This window comes from Talpa occidentalis, unplaced genomic scaffold, assembly GCF_014898055.3.
Source record: "Talpa occidentalis isolate TD23 unplaced genomic scaffold, MPIMG_talOcc4v2.1 talOcc4.10, whole genome shotgun sequence".
Classification (NCBI taxonomy): domain Eukaryota; kingdom Metazoa; phylum Chordata; class Mammalia; order Eulipotyphla; family Talpidae; genus Talpa; species Talpa occidentalis.
In genome coordinates, this window is record NW_023600993.1 from 87,122,837 (window position 1) to 87,138,694 (window position 15,858).

Below are 15,858 nucleotides of genomic sequence, written 5' to 3' on the forward strand. Positions count from 1 at the left end.
CCTGCTCCTGGATCCCTGACTCCTTAATCCAAGGGCCAAGCACTGGAGGGCTCAGCCAGTTTTCTGTGGCAGGAAGACAGGACAGTCCCAGAAGGGAGGCACAGTGATGTGGGGTGTCCCTCTTGTACCCTAGGAAGTGTGGAAAGCACAGGGAAGCCACACATGTGCCCCTCAGGGCTGAGCCCAGGACTGAGCCTAGGGCTGCAGGAATGCAGTCACCCCCCAGGACTACTACTGCAAGGAGCCCAGAGCCCAAGGGACTCGGAAGCCATCCAGTGGCCGGGCCAGGCTGGGCGGCCATCCTCCATGCTGCTGGTCCTCCTTGCGCACCAGACAGGCCAGTTTGTCAGCACAGGGTTCCCTGCAGTGGAGCACGCCTGGAGGTGGGGTGAAGGCGCCCTGGAGGACAGACACACAGCAGGGGTGGCGGCCACGCCTATCTCCACGTGGCTGTGGGCCTCACTCTTGCCTTGAGGTGAACCGAGTCCCCAAGCCGGCCAGCTCACCCCTGCACGTGACCCCCCCCACCACATGTCCCCCCAAACAGCTGCGTTGAGTGTCCTGTGGGCAGGGGCTCTCCCCTACGTCTTCCAGGGAAAGTGAGCCAACCTCAGAGATGAGATCTAGTGCCTGGGGCGGGCGAGGGATACACAACCCACTCCTGGCTGTGAGACTCCAACATCTAAGAACATTTATTTTCTCCTCCAGAACTCTGGCAAAGATCAACTTCACCAACAAGACAGAACAGGGACAGTCAGGGCTAGTCCCTATCCTCTGTGCCTGGCGGGGCCTAAGCAGGACCCTATGGGCCTGGTCCCATAGGGCGGTCTACCGAGAAGGGTGGTCGCAGAACGGAGCCACACCGCCCATCTCCATTGGGGACAGAGGGGTGGCCTTCAGAGGCCTTGGGGACTGTTCGAAGGAGGAAGGAGTGGAGCTGGGAGCGGAGCTCAGAACATCAGCAGGGTGTTCTGAGACCCTGGGACTGGAGCGAGAGTGGTCTGGGCCTCGGAGGCCGACTAGGGCCGCGGCAAGGAAAGGGAGGACTGGGCCCTCGGGGAAGACAGTGCTCTGGACGCTGGGGCTTCAGACAAGGAGGCTGACAAGGAGGCAGAGCAAGAGGGGGAGAACAGGGAGATGGCGGTGGGCGTGCTCACTGAGGTGTCCCTGTCAGCGTTCACTTTCCTCCAGATCTTGAGGGCAAACCTGCCCTGCTGGTCCAGGGCCTTTTGCAAGTAGTCAAGCGGGCTGGTGGGCACCAGTTCATTGAAGCGAAGACTTTGGTAGATCTGGGGAGAGATCTGTCGAGACAGGACAGGGGAGTATTGGGGTGGGGGATCTCTGGGACTCTGAGCAGCTCAGAAACTATGGGCCCTGGGTTCTTCTCACACAAGAGAAGTCCCTGGAGCACCACAGTTGTCTTGGTGACCCCAGCCTGCCAGTCCTGCAGGCCCACTGTGTGCCAGGCCCAGCACTCAATCCTTTGGTACTGGCAACAATCCCATGAGATCAACACGGGCTGTCCCCAGCTTAGAAGTGGGATCTGGGTACAAGGAGCCCCCATGCATGCTCCCACCTCTCCCATTGGGACCCACCAAGCAGGGCTTTGATATCCACGTCCAGGACAGGACAGGATGTGGAGCCAGGTCTCTCGCACTGACTTCCCCACCCACCTGCCTCCTCTGGGCCCACCGCAGAGGCACACGCCCATAACAACGGATGGCAGAGGGGGAGGGAGAGGCTGGGAGCTGCTCCAGCGAGGGGCAGTCTGGACCTCAAGGCTGGTCTTTTCTTATGCCCCATCTCTGACTGACTGCGCACTTGGCTCCACGAGCCCCTGTGTCTGCTTGGGCAGTGCCCACAGCATAGAGACACGAGCAGTAAACATTCTTGCAGACGCACAGACTCTGGGAAATGCTTTGGGGCTACTGACAGGTGTCACAACCTGGGGGACCTCCTCCCACAGGCCCAGTGGGGTGTATCTTCAAGGACAAAGCTTGTGTCCACAGCCTCAGCCAAGACCTTGGCAAATAATCCAGTCAGACCAGCCTCATTCCAGAACTGTCTGTGGCCCAGAATTCTGTTAAGGACCGTAAGCCCCCTCACCCCCACTGGAGGGCCATGTGGGCACAAGGGTGACCAGTGAGGGAGACAGAGTCCCCAGGCCCCAGTCCCATCATCTCAGGAGCCTGGAAGGAAATCCTTCTGGATGGTGTCTGTGAGGTCAGTCTGCCCCTGGACATTCATTCTTAGTTCATCATCCCCAGTACCTCACCTGGTACCTCATCCAGCCATACTGCACTTTGGTGAACAGGAGCTCAGGGCTCCGTGCCCGGCACCTGGGCTTGTATGCTGCTCCGATGACTTTGCTCTCCTGCAGGAACCAGGGGCAAGGTGAGGCTCAGGCTGAGAATGGGGGGCCCTCTACAGGCCGTGTCCCCCAGCGAGCTTTACCTGCTTGCCCTTGGACTCCCAATTGTGCCAGCTGTTCTCAATGTCTTCCTGGGAGCGCTCTCCAGGCCACAGGGACTTCGAGGCTACTATTTGCAGCTTGGCCCAGGCTTCAGCCTCTGTGTCTCCTTTCCCATTCAGGAGGGCCAGGAGGGCTGCCTGCTCCTGCCGCTGGTACACCAGGGCCTCAGCAAGATCCCCCTTCTCCCTGATGGGGGGTTGGAAGGTGCTTTCCTTCACAGGAGGCCCTCCACGTCATAAGGTGAGACAGCCCTCCCAACAGCCCCAAGGTTTCTCCCTTCCAGACCTGACCCTCCCAACCTTCTCATCCTGTCCCTGAGGCCATACTCAGTCAGGGTCCACCACTGAGCAAGTGTTCAATTAATGTTAGCAAAACCCCCATTTAAACTGGCCTCTAGGGCCTCCCCGGTGGTGCAGCAGTTGAGCGCCAGCTGCAAAGCTGCCCACAGCCTCTGCAGCGCCGGTTCAATCCCCAGCCGCCGGCGAGGGTCCCACATGGCACGCAGACTTCTCCTGCCACGCCTGCTGCTCCCCTCAGCAGTGTTCTTCGGTCCTTCTGCCTGCTCTGCTCCCTGCTCTGGCTCTGGTGAATTCTCTCACCCTCCCGCGCTTCTGACTGTACCCAGTGCTTGTATAAATAAATCAATAAATCTTTAAAAAATAAATAAGCTGGCCTCCAACAAGTCCTTTGACTTCCCACCACCCTGTGCCCTTCTATATATAAGCCTGATACCAAATTCTGACCTTACCTGGACCTCCCCTGTAGGAATACTCTCTCCCTTCCAGGAAAACACTGCCTCTACCTTATCTGATATCCCCCCACAGGACTGTAAAGATGTATGCCTTGACAGGAACATGGGAGCCAGATAGGTGCCTGGCAAGCTCCTACTTTTATGTCAAAACCCAACTCCAAAATCTCCTCTCTTATGAAGGCTTCCTAACTTGCTCCACCCAATCATGATTGTCTTCCAAGCCATCCCTACTCTTAATAGTCCCATCGCTTATCACATGGAAGAGCAGTCATGAGTTTGCATGTCCATCTCCCCAAGTGGACTCTGAATTCTCTGAGCCAGGACCTGCAGCTGGATTGTTTGGGATCTCTAGAACCTAACACAGGGCCTGGCAGTCAGCAAGACTTCAATAATTATTTTTTGAATGATCCAAAATTATTTGAGACTTGGTCAGGAATGAAGGTGGAGCACAAGAATAAGAACCCACAAAGGAAGGAACAAGTAGAAAGTAGCTTTCCCCAAGAATCAGAGAAATAACACAAGTAGCTGCTCAAGACAGGAACCCTGGGCACTCTCCTGCCAGGGCCTTGCCCACATAGAACAGTTCTGCAGGGAAGTCAGTCCTGGCAAATCTGAACCTAGCTCTGGGGCAGGGTCCCATTTAAGTGCTTTGGTTGTTGTGTTATTGTTGTTTTACCTCTTGATGGTTTGTACTGCTCAGTCTTTCAGCTGAGCTGACTCAGAGAACACAGCCTCTGACTCCAAGATCACAGCTGCCGCCGTAGGGTAAAGCCACCTACAGGTCCTTCTGACGGCTCTCCCCGAATGTGCCCAGCACCATTCATCCCAGGTGAGGCCACCAAGGACCTGGGGAGGCTCTCAGCATCACATCCCGCTCCAGGCCAGAGGAGACCAAGTGGGCTGTGGTAACTCACGGAAACTCTGGAAGGAAGTCCTTCTGGATGGTATCTGTGAGGTCAGTCTGCCCCTGGACATTCATTCTTAGTTCATCATCCCCAATTATCTCAACAACCTTCAGCCTTTTCCAAATACTCAGGCCAAATGTCCCTGTGATTTAATCAGACCCAATTCAGTAATAAGGTCTGGTGTAGTTCCCTTCCCTCGCCCTCTCCCTTACCCTTGACCCCTCTCCCACACTTCGTGATGCCCACCATATGCTAGGCACTATGCTGGCACCCAACAAATATCTGGAGGAGTCAGACACTAGCCTTGAAGCTCAGGCCCAAAGCATCCTTCCATGCACACAGGATGAGCTGGAGAGAGCAACTAGCAGTGACTGAGAGGCCCTGGGTGGGGCCTCAGGAAGCTCGTGTATAAAGTGGCAATGGCAAAAATGACCCAGTGTCCATCAGAGGTGAGTTTAGGGATGGGGCTGGGAAGGAACAGGCTGGAGTAGAAAGCCAGCAGTGAGAATAGAGAAACACGGGCCTGCTTCTGCGCAGGATATAGTGAGTCCTAGGCAATCTCCTGCTGCAGAATTTATAAAATAGCACAGGTATGCTGTCACATCATATTTTTAAAAATCAGTGGAGAAATGTAGAAGCAAAGAGGACTAGATGAACAGAAGGGAAAAGTTCTTCCAAGAAAAACTGAAATGAGGAGTAACTTTCATCTGAGTCTGGGCACAGGCTGAATGAGCTTAGGTGGAAGGAAGCTACTGGAAAGCAGGGCAAGCAGCAGAGCTCGTGACAGTCATTCTGGCTGGCGTGATAGATCAAGTGTGAGGAGCCCCAGTGCACAGGATGTTAGCTAAGCATGGGGTGGGGGCGGGTGGCAGGGGAAAGGGAAGGCAGTTTGAGCATCTGAGGTTTGGGCCTGAAAGACAGAGTGAGAGCACTGGAGACAGAGACCTGGAGGAAGAAGCCAACAACACACACAGCAGAACCCACCTTTGAAACAACTGAAGACAGTTGTTAGGAGACAGTACGAGCTGTTTTGCATGGCCGGTGAAAGGGTACAAACGGGTGTCTACTGAGACCAAATATATATGCCCCATGAGTTAGTAATTCCATGCCTAGATATACATCCGGCAGAGGTCATGCATACATCCCATGCATACATCTGTCCAGAAACAGCTGTGTAAGAATGTTCACAGCAGCATTATTTTTAATAGCCAGAAACAACCGAGCGCCCACCAACAGTGGCAGAGATTACTATAATATGTCAACAACAGGTTACTGTTCAACGATGGGGGTGAAGGATACAACAAATGGTTGAATTGCACAGCAGGATGGTGTTTGAAGACAAAGAAGAGAGGCACTGCTCTATTCTCACTACTACATGATTCCATCTGAACCAAGTTCACAACCAGACAAACTCTCTCTGCCTCCAGGGCGGTTGCTTTGGGAGACAGTAGGTAGAGATGGTTGTGGGGGAGAAGGAGAACACCCAGGTTATGTCCTGTTACTTGATGTGACAGTGGCTGTAAGGGTATATGCTTACTTGCTGAAAATTCCCCAAGCTGAAACCTTTCCGTTTGTGTGCTTTTCTTTCTGTCATAATGCAATGATTAAATAGAAAGGAGTGTACCTTATCAGTGTACCTATATATTATAGTTATAATAAGTAATTTGCAAAAATATAAAAAGGCAAATAAAGTTGGGTGGGTGGACAATTGGTGGTTGAATGGACAGACTGCCAGATGGACAGTTGGGAAGACTCACATCTTATAATACTTTTTGAGTAAAACAGCTGCTGTGGCCTGCAACTCCCACCTCACAAGATATAAGGTTTATGCCAGCTTCCATTCTAACTGGGCCAGGGCCAGGGAGAGCCAGGGGGCATGGCTGAACTTCAGCAGGACCCATACCAATGGCTTCACCGGAGAGTTTCCAAGCCTTGACATCCCAGTCCTGGCCGGCACTGATAACCACCTGGAAGCTGTCCACATACAGGATTTCGGCCACACTATCCAAATGGCCCTTCCAGGTAGCCAGAAGCTTGGGGGGAACCAGGGAAATGGTTTGCCCATCCACAACCTACAGGGGACAGAATAGGAGAACTACTTACACCAAGATACAGGTGATGGTATGATCAGACCCAGACAAGGAAATAAAGCATTGTTAGTACCCCCAGAAGTCCCTCTCATGCTCCACTCTACTCCCTCTACAAAGATAATCACTTCTGATGGTCTATTTTGTCAACCTTTGTACGTTATATAAATAGAACTATAAAAACATACAATATATTTTCCTGTATCTGGCTTTTTTTTACTTAACTCACTTGTAGTGAATTGTTATAAATTATTCATTTCGAGTGACAGTGTATATACCACAATTTATTTTTCCAGTCTAAACAGATGAGGATTTGGATTTTTTCAAATGCAGAGTTATTCCAAATAGTAGTTCTATCAATATTCTTATTGACATTTTTTAGCGCATGGATTTCTCTTGGTGTAAACCTAGGAGTGGAATTGCTAGGTCATGGAGTAGTCCTGTATTCAGTTTTATAACTACTGCCCAACAACAGCTCCCAAATGTGAATACACTAATTTATATCCCTAACAGCTATGGAAATTTCAGTTGCTCTGTATTCTTGTCAACATTTGGTATTACCTGTCTTTTATCTTTAGTCATTCTGTTGGGTATAAAGTGGTATTGCATTGTAGCTATAACTTGCATTTTTGTGATAACTAATGAAAAGGTTTTCAACTTCATCAGTCATTGAGGAAATATCAGGTGATTTTTGAATAATGTAAATATAGTACCTACTCAGAAAAATACATATTTTTATTATTTTAAAAAATAATTCACAACTTCAGGGTCCTCATGCAAAGATCAAAACCCCTGGAAGAGAAGGGGGTACATTTTGTTGGGTGTCTGCTTGTGTTTTACTGGTTCATAGTAATCTCTGGTTAACAAAAATCTTCCCTTGAACAGGAAACATGAAAGACTTAGAATCTCAGCAAGAAAATCACGGTCTCAGCTCATTAGCAGGGTTCAATATCATTTTTCCCAGTAATTTTCCTACCTCCTTCTCCTCCAAGGGGATGTAGTATGGAAGGTTGATCTGGGCCTGTTCAGGAATTAAAAACCGGAACTTGTTTACTTCAAACAAAGTCTTTTCCTCTGTGGGTTGGGATGACAGCTTTTCAGTGAACACGCAGTAATCTTTGATGTCCCAGATCTAGGCACAAAGTGTGGGTTAGTGGCCAGACATCCGTTGACCCCAACACCAATTGAATCTGTGGGCCCTTCCCACACCATTTCTCTTGACTGTGGGGGAACAGCTCTTACATTTCTGTGAAACCAGACACATGGGGCCCAATGGATCTTCTAGGCCAGACCTGATAATTAGTATGCAGAGAGGGTGAGACAGGCCCTAAGACAAGACATTCTTGCTTCATGTCTCACTCCGACCAGTTTCTGAGACAGCTGATCAGCTTAGATGCAAGGCCAGGGATGAGGGAGTTTAGGGAGAGAACGAAGTACCACAGGAGAAAGCTTCTCTGAGGAGTCTTTTGAACCAAGCCCTCCTTTCACTGGGCACACACCAAAGCAAGAGAAGCTGTCTGCGGTAACTCACCCTACTCACCACACTTTTGCAAATGAAACTTGTAGCCAGCAGAGGTAGGCACTAAGCTAGGGCCAGGTGGAAAAAATGTAGTCAGGGCTTGGCTAATGCCAGCCCCTCAATCCTACCTCCAGTTCTTCCTCACCTTGATGATTCCTTTACAATCCCCTGTGATAAGGATCCAGTCATTTTCATCAGTGGCCATGGCACCCACCACGATGTCCCTATCGTTTCTGAGGTCCACAGGGAACTTCCCCAGCATGCCTCCAGCCCCATGCAGAGACCATGCATAGATGTAGCCATCGATACAGCTGCTCAGCAGGGCGGCCGTTTGTGGCAGGCGAGGTCTGGTCTGCAGGAAGATTATCTGTGCAAGAGAGGAGAGCCCACAGGCACCTGGCCTTTGTCAGACTTTACTGAGGGACCTGGGAATGTCACCACCCCCGCCTAGTCCCTCATTTTCCTAAATGCCCACTGAGAATGGGGATGGGATACCACCCTTCCTACCTAGCCAGCAAGGGAATATTTCACTGGGCTGTGAGCTCCTGTCCTTCTTTGCTCAGTTTTACCTGCAGCAACTACAGTGGCGCCTGACACACAGCACATGATTAAGTAATGTTTTTTGAATGAAGACATGCAAAATTGATTTATCCTAAGATTCAAACAAGATTTTCCAGGACCTTAACTCAAAGGGATCTGGAGAGCAAACTCATTCCTTTTCATGCACATCTACAGGGAAAGACAATATTGGCCAGCCAATCACACAGAGAGAGACAGAGAGAGAGAGGACATCTCTTCCAGTCACAGAGCTGGCAATCTCACCAGTAGACATTCATTCCTTTACATGCAACTCCTAGTCAAAAACTCAGTCAAATTCATGTTGTAAATCCACATTACACTAAGACCCTCTAAGCCAAAGATTAAAAATTCCAAGGAATTCCCAGCAGCGGCAGTACAAAGAATTAAGAAACTTCTGAAAACAAATGGATCTGGAATCAGGTCCTCATATGGTCATTTTCTAGCAGCGAGAATCTTGGCCAAGTCACTTCACCTCTTTGAGCCTCAGCTTATCCATGAAATGAGAATAGCAATAGTCTGTAGGACTGTTTGAGGTATGAAGTCAAAGCAATTCATGTAAAATCTGAGGCTCACTGCCTCACAGGTATTAAGGCTTCAATAAGTCTGAGCAGCCACTTCCTATAGACTGAAATATGACACATATCTAAACTTTCTAAGAGTACACTCCTCATGCTAGGGTTTTAGCTGGGAAATAGACAAGAGATCCAATGTTTATGTACAAGGGTAGCCATGGCAACAAATCTATAAAGGAAAAACTTAGAAACCTAAGTGTCCACTGACAACAGCAAGCTGGCTGCACAGAAGCGGTACCCCACCCAAGGTACCCCAGAACATCACGCAGATGCAGAGGCAGGCTGTGGCTCCACACAGCGACATGGAGAGGATGAACAAGGCACTGGGTGGAGAAGAGCAAGCTGCAGAATAGTATATGGATAATATGCTCCCGTAAGGCTCTAAGTTTTTTGTTTTAATGAAGGGTATGTATTAATTTCTTTTTTTTTTTAGAAGAGCTATTTATTTATTAATTTACTTTTAAGATTTATTTATTTATTTATTTATATAAGCACTGGGCACAGTTAGAAGAGTGGGAAGGCAAGAGAACCCACCAGAGCCAGAGTGGGGAACAGAACAGGCAGACTGACGAAACACACTGCTGAAGGGAACAGCAGGCGCGGCAGGAGAGGTCTGCGCGCCATGTGGGACCCTCGCCAGCGGCCGGGGATCGAACCGGCGCTGCAGAGGCTGTGGGCAGCTTCGCAGCCCAGTGCTCAACAGCTGAGCCACCAGGGGAGGCCCAGGTATGTATTAATTTCTAATGAGAAAGAGAAAAGTGCTCTTTCTTGAATGTTCCAAATAAGAGGGCCTTTGGGCATGATGCTCCCTTAGCTTGGACTCGTAAGCACTGCATTGAGCAGCCCCACCTTAGAGTCCACCCAACGCCCACGCAGACCCTGCTAGAGCACAACAGACCTTCTCCACCGAGGCATTGGGCTGCTGCAACTTCTTCTGGAAATCGCCTCTTCCTCTTTCAGATTCTTTGAGAATTGACTTGAGATCCTGGGGTGTTACTGACAACTTGGGGCTGCCAGTGCTGGGAAATTTCTGGAAAGCAAAATAGGCCTCTCAGGTCATCATGAGAGCTCTCCCTACCCTATGGGGAGACAGAGAGCAGAGGGAGCTACTGAAAAAAGCTACAGAGCGAGATGAGCTGGAGGACCGAGAAGAAGCCAGGATCTACTTCCAGTTATAGGTGCTTTGCTTTGTGTTCCCTCCAGGTGCTGCCCCCAAACTTGCAGACACAGGGGTCTGGAATTAGCTGTGCTCTGGGGAGGGGCCCAGGCCCAGGATTGAAGGAGAAGAGCAGGTTGGATAGGATGGGCTGATCAGGGAGAACCCTGCTCAGCCCAGCGCACTCAAGACAAATGTGCTGTGAACCTGTAGACAGTCTGGGAAAAGCACCTCTAGATTAGGAAACAAACACACCACAGAGGAACCCAGGTGGCAGAAGCGGGAGGGTGGCCCCCAGATTCGACTTGCACTCCCACCTTTGGGTGCACATGCACGCCTGGCTCGTTTCTGGGGTGTCTCATCACTGGTGGGGCCGACATCATGTTCCTCCGCAGCCTGGCATTGCCTCTCGCCCTGGCTAAAAGGCTCAGGGGCTTTGTCTTTGGTTTTTGTGCCCACTTATCTCCACAGGGTCTTCTAGACTTTTGTCTCGCCAGCAGGTTGTTCTCCCCTTCTTGCATCTGAACCTGGGAGAAAGCAACCCCTGGGGTACTACAATGCCCCAGAGGGAAATGCAGCCCCCCTAGAAGCCCTCTGGGGGCCCCAGGGCTAGCTTCCTAGAAACTGAGCACCCTTAAAGGCATCAAACCAGAGCTTCAAATCCCACTGTTGGGCCAATCACCAATACCCTGAGTACCCAGACAGGAGATGGCTCCCAAGAGGACCTTAGTCTCCCCAGCTGTAAAATGGACAATGGTTTGCAAATACTGCCAAGGTTGCTTTGATCTTAATGAAAGGTCAAAAGTGTAAAATAGATTTTTGAAAGTTGAGCTGATCTCGGGGAAACCCCTGCAATAGCCTCCAAGCATCTCTCCACAACAAAGTTTGAAAAATTACTGATGAGGGGCCTCCCCGGTGGCACAGTGGTTGAGCGCTGGATTGCAAAGCTGCCCGTGGCCTCTGCAGCACCGGTTCGATCCCCGGCTGCTCCCCGGCCACCAGAGGAGGGTCCCGCATGGTGCGCAGACCTCTCCTGCCACCCGCTGCTCCCCTCAGCAGTGTACTTCGGTCCTTCTGCCTGCTCTGCTCCCCGCTCTGGCTCTGGTGAATTCTCTCACCCTCCCGCGCTTCTGACTGTACCCAGTGCTTGTATAAATAAATAAATAAATCTTTAAAAAAAAATTTAAAAAAAAAAGAAAGAAAGAAAAACTACTGATGAGGTGACGCTCAAGGGCCCTTCAGCTTTGATCTGCAAAGAGAGTAATTCAGAAACTGCATGGGTTTCCTAAGTTCCTGTCAGTGGGCCCGGAATGGTAGTATGTAACAGTGATGGACAAGAGGTGAGGCCACCTTCAAGGAGAAGGTGATCTTCTAGCACCTCCAGGCTTCAGAGTCAGACTACCTGCATTTGGGTCTATCTATCTAGCTGTGTGACCTTAAGAAAGATGTTTATCCTCTCTGTGCCTCAGTTTCCTTAACTGTCAACTGAGGATAATTATAGAAACTACCACATACCTATCGAGCTCCCAGCCTCCTCCAGAACAAGTCACCACCATCCCCCTACTTCTTGAGGTGCTCCCTCCCTCCTACACTCCCTTCTCCCCCCACTCGCCCTCATGATTCCACCCCACAGCTGAGAGAGGGAAGAGAGCGTGTTCCCTTGGCCATACCTTCTTCAGCAGCAAGGGCAAGGGGCTCTCAGAGGCATTGTAATTGAGGATGGGCCTGAGCATGTTGGCGTTCCAGAAGAGGATGTCCCCATTGTAGGAGGAGGTCCCGATAAACTGGTTCTGGAACTTGGCCATGCTCAGGATGTCCTCCATGTGGTAGGTCTGCGAGTGTTGGCACAGGAGCACTGGCTTGGTCTTGTGGAACCTGCGCGCATGGGAAGGCCAAGAGGTCATCTTTAATGTTCTACTGGGGGAACATCACAGCTGTTAGGATTCTGGGAGCCAATTCAGAAATGGACACCCTCCCATGTCAGGGCAATTTGAGGCCCTGCTCCACTGACTTCATTGATTAAGCACCTGCTATGTGCCTACTTTAAAGGCCCTGTTTTATGGGCTTTAGATACACTCACAAATTTACCCGATTCAGACACCTGAGTAAGGATTAGGGTTTAAATTGAAAATGGGGGCCTCCCCAGTGGCGCAGCGGTTGAGCGCTGGGTTGCAAAGCTGCCCGCAGCCTCTGCAGCGCCGGTTCAATCCCCGGCCGCCGGGCGAGGGCCCCACATGGCACGCAGACCTCTCCTGCTGCCTGCTGCTCCCCTGAGCATGCACTTCGTCAGTCCGTCTGTTCTCTGACTCTGGTGAATTCTTTCACCACCCCCCCCCCCGCATCTCTGACTATACCTAGTGCTTGTATAAATAAATAAATCTTTAAAAAAAAATTAAAAATGAAAGAACATGGACTTAGAAAGTTTCTCTGATAAGGAAGGTGCCTTCCCTGTGTTGTTGCCTCTGTCTGGAATGTTCTTCCTAGCCCAGTCCCTTTGCTGCTGCACTGAGACCCATCCTCACCCTTCAGATCCTACACACCCATGACATTCTCAGATGAGTCTTTCCTGACCACTGCTGAGACTAAATCAGATCTCAGATTCTCCCCCATAGAAATTGCACTTTTTTTTTTCCATTGTGCTCAAGAGAATTTACTGTGATCAAATAAGTTATTTGGTTGGTGTCTGCCCCTTCCTAGAAGCTCAGGGAAGACAGAGACGCACAGTCAGTCTTGCTACCCATCTCCAGTGCCTCACACAGAGCATGGAGCATACTGGCAGCAGGGGTGATGAATGGATGGATGGACAGATGCTGATGGACACTGACCATTACTATTTCCTGCTTGGTGCTGCAGCCAGCAGCAAAGCTAAGAATGGAGGGACCCATCTGAAGATTGGGGAGGAGAGGTGGCTGCCTCACCCACCCAGGGCATCCCGCCACTCACATGAAACAAGTGATTCTCTTACTCCACCCGGTCACGTAGAACACTTTGTTCATATGGATAATCGCGCTAATCTGTTGAAAGTGAGAGGGAACAGAACTCTAAGGCAGCGCAGAGAATACGGCCCCAGGCCCCGAGAGTCTTGCTGCTCCTGCCAAGCCAGAAGCCAGGACTCTGTACCACCATGAGCGGCGCCTGGAGTGCTCTCGTGCCCACTACCTCATCCGATGGGCTCGGAAGAGGAAAATCAGGGTAAGCAGCTGAGTCTGTTTTACAAGAAGATAACTGGAAGACAAACAAGTAAGTGACTCGGCTGAGGTCAAATTAACGGTGTGATGGGATCTGGACCAGTACTCCCACCCCGGCTTCTGGGCCCGGTGCTCCCCCGAGCTGGTTAAAAGGGCCGTGCACAGGGGTTAGTAGCAGGCCTGGCGCCGAAGTGCAGCTGCTGACTGTGTGCTGTGCCCTACCCAGAGACTGTCCCTATAACCTGCCCTGACACTCCCCAAATAGCTGCCCCCACTGCTAGAAATGCAACGCAAAGCTCTCATGTGCAGGCTAAGAAGTAGGAGGGAACTAAAGGAGCGAGGTAGCTACGCTGTGGACAGTCGCCGGGGACAGGCGCTGTCACTGTCTCCCCTTCCTGGCAGGACACCCAGGCTCAGGCAGCCTGAAGCCAGGGGGTCTGACACAGACTTTCAGGGAGGGGAGAAAACTGCTTTCCTCCTCCAGGCAACCCCCCCCAGCCCCAGCTGATGGGCCAGACGCACCTCCAGCCCCTCCGGGTTGGGGAAGGTCAGCAGGCACTCGCCAAGGCTGTAGTTCCACATCTTGAGGGCGCCGTCGCGGAAGCCAGTGAGCAGACATCGCTCCGACTCATCCAGGGTCATGGCGGTCAGCTCCATGGACTGGTCACTCGTCACAGAGAACTCCATCATCCTCTGGCCTGTCACGAGCTCCCACACTGTCACCAGGCCATTCAGGCAGCCAATCACCACCTGTGAGGAAAGGGGTGCTGGGGTCCTGGGGAGGAGCGCACCCCCACTTCTGGGCACGGCCGGGGCCAGCCCAGCTCCCACTCCATGCGCTGAGCAGACAGGCCTGGGGGGCGGCCGCTGCCGGGTAAGCCCCTCTGGCAAACAGGCCTTCCTCTGCTCTGCAGCAAATGGCCGCAGCTCTTTTAGAAGGAAACTTCTAAAAGAAGTTTGGGGAAATTCCCTTTAATTCAGAAACAGCATTTATTAGAATGTATCCAGAGAAAAAAATTCTCTAATTCAAAAAAAGACTTTAATTGAAGCATCATTAATCATGGGGGGATAGAAACAGGACACACACTAGCTGGCCCCTAAGTAGGGAAATGTTGAGGGTGAAGCACGGACACCCCACCGGTGCCACATTTTGCTGCCATCACAACCATTAAAATGTAACAGCAATGAGTGAGGCATTCCAGACCAGCCCTCCAAAAAGCCTGAGGTATCGGGACATGGTGCCAGGAGCCAGGGCTAGAAGGCAACCCACAGAGGCCACCCACTGTACCACAAGTGCAAAGGAGGGGCCCCAAGGAGGTGTCCCCACACCTCAGAGACCATTTGCCCCCAAGATCGCTGCTCAGGACAGCAAGCTGCCTCCCTCCCACAGTGAACAGTCAAACCAAGGCCTCCCTGCAAAGTAGTGCCCAGGAACAGCACCCAGCCTGGGGCTCACAGAGAACAGCCCACACCCCATGTTTCATCTCACACTCCATGTGAAAGGCTCCTGGGCCGGAGTGGGTCAGGGGCTGGCAGGTCGGGGGAGCCAGGTGACCTGCAGCCCAAGTGGTGGCGTTTTCACCTCACCTGTGGCCAAGCCCTCTGCAGGGCTGCTTCTCACCCCAGGCCATGCTCCCTCACCACCACTGAAGCTATGGGTCCTTCCCATGGATCACCCACTGGACATGGACCAGGCCGTGGGGAGGTGTAAGTCCTGGCCCTGTCGTCCAGCACACCTGTGGCTTGGAGTCAAATTCCAACACACTCACCTGCTTAAAGATCTTGCTGTAGAGGAAGGTGCACAGGTACCTGCCGACCACCTTGGCCTTCTCCCCCACCTTCATGGGCCTCTGGTGATCCAAGTACCCCGTTAGGATTCCAATCTGCAGTTGAGGAGACAAATAGCTGGACAGTCAGAAGGCCTCTGCATGACTGGCCCCAGGGGGAAACTGGCAATAAATTGAGACATCCTGTAGGCCTGAGCCCAGCAAGGCCCCTCAGTTCTTCATTATGCCTGCTGTTGGCACTTCTCACCCCTACGCCTAAGTCCAGAGACCCCACACCCTGAGATCAGGGGCCTAAGGCCTAGTGTTGCTCAACCTCCAAGGTCTAAATCCAAGGTCCCTCGTATAACTTCTGAGAACTCTGAAGCCTCAATTCAATGCCTCCTCCTTCAAGAAGCATTCCCTGACTACCCCCTGCCCTGGGCTGGACTGACGACCCTGCCTCTGTATCCCTGAAGCATCTCACATATATCTCTATCACAACACATAGCATTTTCTACTGGAGTTAGCTGCTCTCCTTCTACCCTGTAGGTTTCTTAAGGGAGAGAGCACTGTCTAATTCTCTGCTCCTGACAAAGAGCAGGGGGTGATATTGCTTGACAATCTAACATGAACTTCAAAAGTCCATTCTGTTCAACAAGTGCTGGCAGCCAGCCGGACACTCAGCAGAGAAGAAGGAACCCAGGACCTCTCTCCTCACGAAACTGCCGTCTGGGGGAGAACAAAGGGAGCATATACGTGGCTTGGCCGGGTGGCCTGCTCAACTGAACACGCAGGATCTCAGCAGCGCTCCCCCTTCCTCCAGCCACAAAGGCAACCTCGCCTCCCTTTCTAAATAGAATCA

General features: G+C 51.5%; 1 protein-coding gene across 5 annotated transcripts in view; it reads right to left on the reverse strand.

The window, feature by feature from the left end:
* Positions 1-662: 662 nt before the first annotated feature.
* EFCAB8 (EF-hand calcium binding domain 8) overlaps positions 663-15,858 on the reverse strand; it is a 53,417-nt gene continuing 38,221 nt past the window's right edge. For 4 of the 5 annotated variants that reach the window (XM_037496920.2, XM_037496876.2, XM_037496884.2 and 1 more), the window contains 13 exons: positions 15,000-15,113; positions 13,753-13,980; positions 12,986-13,056; positions 11,713-11,917; positions 10,360-10,569; positions 9,785-9,916; positions 7,881-8,102; positions 7,193-7,348; positions 6,033-6,201; positions 4,139-4,271; positions 2,455-2,659; positions 2,276-2,374; positions 663-1,301 (listed from right to left, as the gene is read on the reverse strand). In XM_037496920.2, the coding sequence (XP_037352817.1) occupies positions 1,020-1,301; positions 2,276-2,374; positions 2,455-2,659; positions 4,139-4,271; positions 6,033-6,201; positions 7,193-7,348; positions 7,881-8,102; positions 9,785-9,916; positions 10,360-10,569; positions 11,713-11,917; positions 12,986-13,056; positions 13,753-13,980; positions 15,000-15,113 (2,226 nt within the window). In that variant the 3' untranslated portion in view covers positions 663-1,019. Of the gene's footprint in view, positions 1,302-2,275; positions 2,375-2,454; positions 2,660-4,138; positions 4,272-6,032; positions 6,202-6,957; positions 7,009-7,192; positions 7,349-7,880; positions 8,103-9,784; positions 9,917-10,359; positions 10,570-11,712; positions 11,918-12,985; positions 13,057-13,752; positions 13,981-14,999; positions 15,114-15,858 lie in introns of those variants that run through there. The other variant, XM_037496927.2, reaches the window with a different exon arrangement.